This window comes from Cibotium barometz, chromosome 33 (assembly GCF_041138505.1).
Source record: "Cibotium barometz isolate CiBa-2024 chromosome 33, ASM4113850v1, whole genome shotgun sequence".
In the NCBI taxonomy this organism is placed as follows: Eukaryota; Viridiplantae; Streptophyta; class Polypodiopsida; order Cyatheales; family Cibotiaceae; genus Cibotium; species Cibotium barometz.
The window spans coordinates 25,962,103-25,969,199 of record NC_141078.1 but is presented as its reverse complement, the minus strand read 5'-3'; the positions used below and the strand labels follow the sequence as shown (position 1 = coordinate 25,969,199).

At 45.1% G+C, this 7,097-nt stretch overlaps 1 protein-coding gene across 4 annotated transcripts in view; it reads left to right on the top strand.

Moving 5' to 3' along the window:
* Positions 1-398: 398 nt before the first annotated feature.
* Positions 399-7,097, top strand: part of LOC147619442 (peroxisome biogenesis protein 5-like) — a 63,014-nt gene continuing 56,315 nt past the window's right edge. Inside the window, exons 1-4 of one of the 4 annotated variants that reach the window (XM_086773110.1) lie at positions 399-584; positions 710-832; positions 951-1,144; positions 1,376-1,504. In XM_086773110.1, the coding sequence (XP_086629236.1) occupies positions 1,025-1,144; positions 1,376-1,504 (249 nt within the window). In that variant the 5' untranslated portion in view covers positions 399-584; positions 710-832; positions 951-1,024. Of the gene's footprint in view, positions 585-704; positions 833-950; positions 1,145-1,375; positions 1,505-7,097 lie in introns of all 4 variants that reach the window. The other 3 variants (XM_086773111.1, XM_086773113.1, XM_086773112.1) reach the window with 3 other exon arrangements.

Sequence of the window (7,097 nt, the reverse complement as noted above, 5' to 3'; positions counted from 1 at the left end):
TCCATGTAACGCCTTACCAATTTGAAATACCCCACATTGAAGGAGGAGGCGGCTCCATGCAGCACTCGCCCTGCAACTTGCGGGGCTGACAGAGAGCACGAGAGGGGTGGAGTCTCACTGCAACAGCGAGAGGGGTTGAAGGAGGAGGCAGCTCTGCAACTTGCGGGTGACAGAGGGACTGCATGGCCATTCAAGTCTCTAAAATTTCTGCCACCTGGAGGGTGGACGTTAGCCCTGTAAATTATATAGAGATGGGGGCATGATGGGAATCTAGTGGTTCTTTATAAATCAATGTCGTTATAATTTATGATGGGAGCTTTCAAACTTTGTCGGTTGTCGGACGACCAAAATGCCAAAAAAGGGGCATGAAGACCCACATAAATCTGTGGTCATTCTTAGTGCCTCCTAAAAAAGAAAAAGAAGAAAAAAAAACGCATCTGCGTTTGTCCGTCTGACGGTATGCCCCCAATCGCCGCCCTCATGTGAACAGGCTCTTTGCGGCCCAGTCACTCTATTGCCCAACAAAATCGTGTAAGCAAAGGCCTTCAGAAGATTCTCGCCGACTTTTGAAGCTCAAAACGTAGGTTAGACAGATAATTAAGCTGTTGCACCATTAAATTTCAATCTGTTAATCAAATTAGCGCGCTTTCTTAGGTCGCAATTAAATGTTTTTTTTTAAAATAAAATAGTTTTCTTTGTTAAAGTTCAGCTTTTCTCTTGGGTTGGGGAGAATGGATCGACAACCAGACAATTAGGCAGCTTATAATAACCAAGCAGTAACAATCGGTTCAGAAGTTATAGGTTAATTAACTAAACCATTGCCGTTTAGCAGGTGAGTATACTGTGTGCAATCCTATGTTAACTTTTTCCTTTATTTATGAGTTGCTATGATTAAAAGCTTTTTTTTAAACAATACCAGATTGGCTTAACCATGATGGATTCGTTTGTAGGAGTCTTCTGAGGCATGTGATCACCATTTATTATTGAAAGAAGTGTTCTTAACCCTTAGAAAACAGAAAAAAAGATGGCATTGCGCGATCTCGTGATGGGGGGCGGTGGGTGTGCGGTCCCAGGTACTTCTTCGTCAGCCAATCCACTGGGTGGCTTGGCAGAGTCACTCTTCGGCTCTGCTTCTAAAACTCAGGTTTCTACAAACCCTTCTTTTAACCATAGGTGCTTCTTAATTTTTTACATTACATAGATTAACCTTCATCTCATATGCATTCATACTATCTGTGTGTGTATGTATGCATGTATGCATGTAGTATTATATCATGTATGTATCTACATGTTTAGTGTTTTATGTATTTGTGCATGTATGCCACGGCTGCTGTTGGAATGGATTTTTGATACGATGCTTTTGGCATGTCTGCAGGAAAGGTTACAGGAACTCCCGGCATTGCCAGGCCTCGAGGAACCTTCGACAACAAGTGGACTCGGGCCTCTGACATCTCTCCCAGGTTCGGAATATGATCAACAAACTGGGCAACAACTTGATTCTCAGGTGGTTACAAACTCTTTCATACTTTTTGTATTTCTGGTGTTCAGTTCCTTTTTTCTTTAAGAGAGAGTGGCAATGCACCATGTCACCTTTTGTGTTGGATACATGGTCAAAAAGAATCACAGGGCATCCCGACTGCTAATTAATGGCTATAGATGTAGAGATGGTGGGCAATTGGAGTGCAGATGTAGAATTCAGCATCTCCTCTGAGCCAGAACATGGGGGGCAATCTGCAGCCATGTAGAATCCGAAGTGCAGGCACCTGCTGTTGGTCATGGGGCCTTTGAAGAGGATTAGCTTATTTGTAAGTCTACACAAAGACACAGGTAGGGCAATACAAGAAAGTCCTGAAAACGGGCTACACATCACACGTGACGGCATAAACATCTTCATATTTTGTTTGACAGAAGCAAGGCGGTCACTGGTTATCCCCCAAGCCTTGCTGCACTTTGGGCTGTAATCACCCTCCGAGGCCAGGGTGGAAAAATGTCTCCTCTAGCCATTACATTGATTAGTATACTAATAATAATATATCTTAAATTAAAACTTTTCCAAATCTTATTTTAGAAGTATTTAAATCATTTACATTGGGCAGATGCAAGTCTTGATGGAACAAGTTCAAAATTGTCATAAAGGCAACCAAGCATTCAGCTAGCCTGCAAGATCTTGCGAAATGGTGTGTTTTGATGTTGGATGAAAACCAGCAATAATCTGGGCAAGAGCCATAAAACAGAGAAGGTGCAAAGGACCTGGGCTTGCTGATGGGTGATCCAGAGAGGAGGCTTGTCTTCAGCAAACCACTTCACTATCTAGTTGTTCTTGGAAGCCCAATTCTCGGTATCAACTCTTTGAAATTCGGTGGCAGGCATCCATTGAGAAAGAGGAGGGGGGAGATGGCTGAATTGATAAAGGGGGGTGGGGGCTCAACTCCAAGGGGTTGGCATTTACTGATGCGGAGGATCCATGGAGCCCCAGATTTGTGACATCAAATATCTAGCCCACTAGTGGAGATCGGTCGTCGTCGGTGTTAGCCTAACATGCCTGAGATGTGCAGGAGCTTCATAGATAGACTACCATTGCTTATGGGAGTATAGGGAAGCACATAGGATTTGGTCTGCGATAGCACATCTCCTTGGCAGGATGAGGAGGGATGCTTACAATTCTTTTGGTGCTATCTTTTGGTTGACATAGTTAGGCCCACAACTTAGGTATGAGGGGAACGGCAGGGACCTGGTCATTATGGTCAGTCAGGGAGTTGCTTGGCGGTGCCGTCTTTAGGTTTTGCTGAAGTCAGGATACGTCCCACCTGCACAGAGGTTGGACAGTGCATGGGAGATTATTGCTATCATTGCAGCGTGGCACATTTGGAAGGCTAGATGCATCGAGGCCATTGATGTATGATACAGAGTGCATTTGCAAGATTTGGAGTGAGATCATCCACACTCTCATGGCCACTTGGGCTAGAATCCAGGGATCTTCGAGGGCTGCGGAGACAAAGTGCGGCTAGTTTATGATAGTGGGTGTAACTCGCGGTGCCCGGGGGACTAGGGCCTTTGACACACTTGTTGATACCATCAATGCATATTAAAACATTTGAACATGGCCACAACCTTAACACATATCCATCATCACTTTGCATAAAACATAAAAGCTGGACAAAACATCCACAAATGCTGAAAATGGAGCTTGCACATGTGACACCACATAGAGGCCGGAATGGGCTGACACCAATCCCCCCCCCCCCCCCCCCCCCCCCTTTCCGTGGAGTATTTTATTACCCAAGGAGAATAATATCATGTATAAGCTTTGAGGGCCTTACTCTCCCCAAGGGAGATGCTAGATTATCCACACAATCCAACACGAGGCAACCAAGCCGGAACACAGGCTGTAGAAATGCCGAGCCAACGACATAAACCATATACCTCCGTGTGGGTACTGATTCTTCCTCAAAAACCACGGGCCTTCATGCAATAGAGCTGGTATACCAAGTACAACTCTCTATTCAGCCGGTACATCAGGTACAATGGTTGGTACAGCCAGTACAGTGGCTGGTACAGCAGATACATCAAGTAGAAGGGCTGGTACAGCCAGTACAGTGTTTGGTACAGGTGGTACAGTGGCCAGTACAACAGGTACAAGGGTTGGTACAGCCAGTACAGTGGTTGGTGCAGCAGGTACAATGTCTTCTACAGCAGGTACAACAAGTACAAGGGCTGGTACAGCCAGTACAATGGCTAGTACAGCAAGTACAAGGGCTGGTACAGCCAATACAGTGGTTGGTACAACAGGTATAACAAGTACAGATGCTGGTATAGCAAGTACAATGGCTGGAACAAGCAAGTAAAACAAGTACGAGGACTGGTACAGCCAGCACAATGGCTGGTACAGCAGGTACAAGGGCTGGTACAACGAGTACAATGGCTAGAAATCATAATAAATGATTAAATACCCTTGCCTTGAGTATTTCTTCACGATGGAAGCCTCCAAAATAGTCCCCAACAGCCGGTATTCTTCATGGGCAGCCTGAGAGAGAGAGAGAGAGAGAGAGAGAGAGAGAGTAGCCATCATTAGGGCAGCTTGTAACGGTGGTAGAGGCTAGTGTGTAGCAAGAGTGCCTTTATTAATGAAGAGAGAGGGCTCCAATTTATAGATTTGTGCCTCCCATGAGTTAAAATGGCAAGAGAAGGCTACAATGACAAGTGGAGAGCCACACAATAGCTGAAGTGACAAGTGTAAGGCCACTTGTCTCACTTTGATCCACTTTCTAACAAGTGTTAGGCCACTTATCTCACTTTGGTCCACTTTCTTGCCACATGTCCCAATCTAAGAGATGGGTCCTTCCATAAACTCACTCTCTAAAAATATCCCAACTAGTAGACATTCTGTCATAGGCACTTTGCCAACTCTTGGTATTTGCTCAATTCGAGATGTAATGACATGAACAAAATTTCCATCGGAGGGGGCTTTATCATTTATTTGGGCATTTTATTGTATTTCTCCTATTTATTTGTCCTGTGAGCAGTCGGCTAGCTCACTGAGGCACTATATAAGGAGTTCCCCATTATTCACTCCTTCATCCAATTCCCTTGCACATAGTTGAACATCCAGTTGCTGGCCATTGCCCTTGTAAAGCTTTACTGCTGTTATAAAAAGGTGATTTTGTCCAATTCTCTCTATATCTCCTTTGCACTCTCTCATATGTTTACTGTTTATGCTTCTGCTTGTGCTTTCTCCTTCATGGTATCATACGCTTAGGTCCAGGCTGCTCCAAACCCTGCAAATCTGCCCACTTCTGTTGTGCGTTTTGCCTCCATCACTTCTCCGGCTGTAGATCAGTCCATACAGTTGCTGCGTGTTTAGTACCTTGCTGCGTTTCTGGTCCAGCCCTCTTCTGGTTGCTGTCGGCCAGCCTTATAGGCTGTGTTGTGCTCTTTAGAAGCAAATCTTGAAGTGTTTTGCTTGCGTTTTTTCCTACAGAGGCTTTCCGATTAGTTTTGGTGGCTGCGTTTTCTTCTACAGAGGCAAATGGTAGAGTTGTGGCTGTGTTTTCTGCACCGGCATCAGATTTGGTGAGTTCTCTTGCATTTGGAGTTGCCAGACAAGTGGCTGTACATTTTCTTCTTCCTCCACGAGTCCTTGTCCTACCGGTGGATCTTGGATTGTTTTTGCTATGTCCTGTCTCTTTCTCTCTACGGTTTGGGAGGGGGCTGATTGTTCTTGGTACCTCGCTTCGTTGGAAAGCACTTGAGAGAAGTGTTTGAGAGCTGAGATTTGTTCTTTGCTGCTGTGGATATGGCTCCCCCTTGTACAAAAAAAGATGTCAAGTTGAAAAGACCCAACTACGCTCATTGGAAGCTTTAGATGTGGGTTTGGTTCATCCACAAGGGTTTGTGGGACATTGTTCAGGGCACTAAAAGGAAGCCCGAGCGTCCTCAAAACTCTAGGAGGTGGACTCAGGATCAGGAGGATGAATTTGCTATGGAATTATAAGATTGGGAGAATCGGGACTCAAAGGCGCATTCGTGCTTGTGCGGACCATCACCAAGGAGGTCTCACTGGCCGTGCAAACTCTCACCAGTGCTCATCAGGTATGGTCAAAGTTGATCTCTTTGCATGAGATTCATCGATGAGGCAGTTACCTTGCAGGGGCAGCTCTACGGTTTGTTATTTCCTGAAGGCAATTCAATGGAGTCTTTTCTCATGAAGGCCAAGGTTATCCATAACCAGTTATTGGCTATGGGTGCTGCTCCTCACCAAGCTTCCTCCGGACTATGATGTGATTTCTCGATCTTTGCGGTGCCAAGTCACATCCACTCAGTTGGATTTTGATGATCTTAGCTTCCTACTTTGGAGGAGGAGTCCGGACTCCGTTCTCATCTCATAGGGTAAGCTGAAGGTGTCAGTCAACAGTTTTGACCAGGCACTTTCCTCAGTTCAAAAGAAAGGTCGGAGTCGCTGCTTCTCTTGCGGGAAAAGAGGACATCTGTCCAAGGATTGTTTGTCCAAGAAGAAGGACAAGACCAAGGACAAGTCTTCATCTGAGAGAAAAGGCAAAGACATGACACAGGATAGTGATATAGATTCTAGTACTACTTCTAGGACTCCTAGGGCACTTCTGGCTCAGGAGACCCCAGATGGTGTGCTTCTCTAGTACACATGCAGTTTCCCTCCATGTGCTTCCAGCCAGAAGAGGCTTGTGGGCGGGAGAGGGGGTTGATTATAGCTCCACCTTCTGGTGCATGGGGACCGTGATTCGGAGTTCCAAGCATTAGACATCTGGCAAGACATGGTTATCTTTGGTACAACAGAGATTATGAACTGGATCTGTTCCAAGTTCATTGTTCGAGGCTTTTGGGACGTGATGTGTTACCATCCACTATTGGGGATTATGGGCACGGTGTGTCCAGTAGCTCATCATCTATTTTCGGAGTTCGCTGCACACTTGTGTAGGAATTCATGGCCAAGTAAAGTTCCTTGCTGTTCGTGGTGGCATCTTGTTTCGAGGAAATAGGTTGGTGGGTGCTCTCTTTGAGGTGATTCCAGTATTCGCGATGCTGGAGGGTCCATGGTTGCATCTTCATCGGCTTATCTTCTTTCGACTCTTGCACACTATGAGCTGCAGAGAGGGTGTTAGAATTGTGCATCTCAGTGTTTTGGGGCTTTACCATTTATTTGGGCATTTTATTGTATTTCTCCTATTTATTTGTCCTGTGAGCAGTCGGCCAGCTCACTGAGGCACTATATAAGGAGTTACCCATTATTCACTCCTTCATCCAATTCCCTTGCACATAGTTCAACATCCAGTTGTTGGCCCATTGCCATTGTAAAGCTTTACTGCCTTTATAAAAGGTGATCTTGTTCAACTCTCTCTATCTTCTTTGCACTCTCATATATGTTTACTGTTTATGCTTCCGCCTATGCTTTCTCTTTTACTAAGACACTTAAATAAGTGCCATACACAAGAAACTAGTGCCTCGCACAGAAACATGTGCTATGCACACAAACTGGTGCCATTCTAGATAAACCATGGTGATAGAAAAGCTGGTTCTCCATAGTTAATATCATAGGTATACCTTGTTTCTCCTAGTTTATAGGC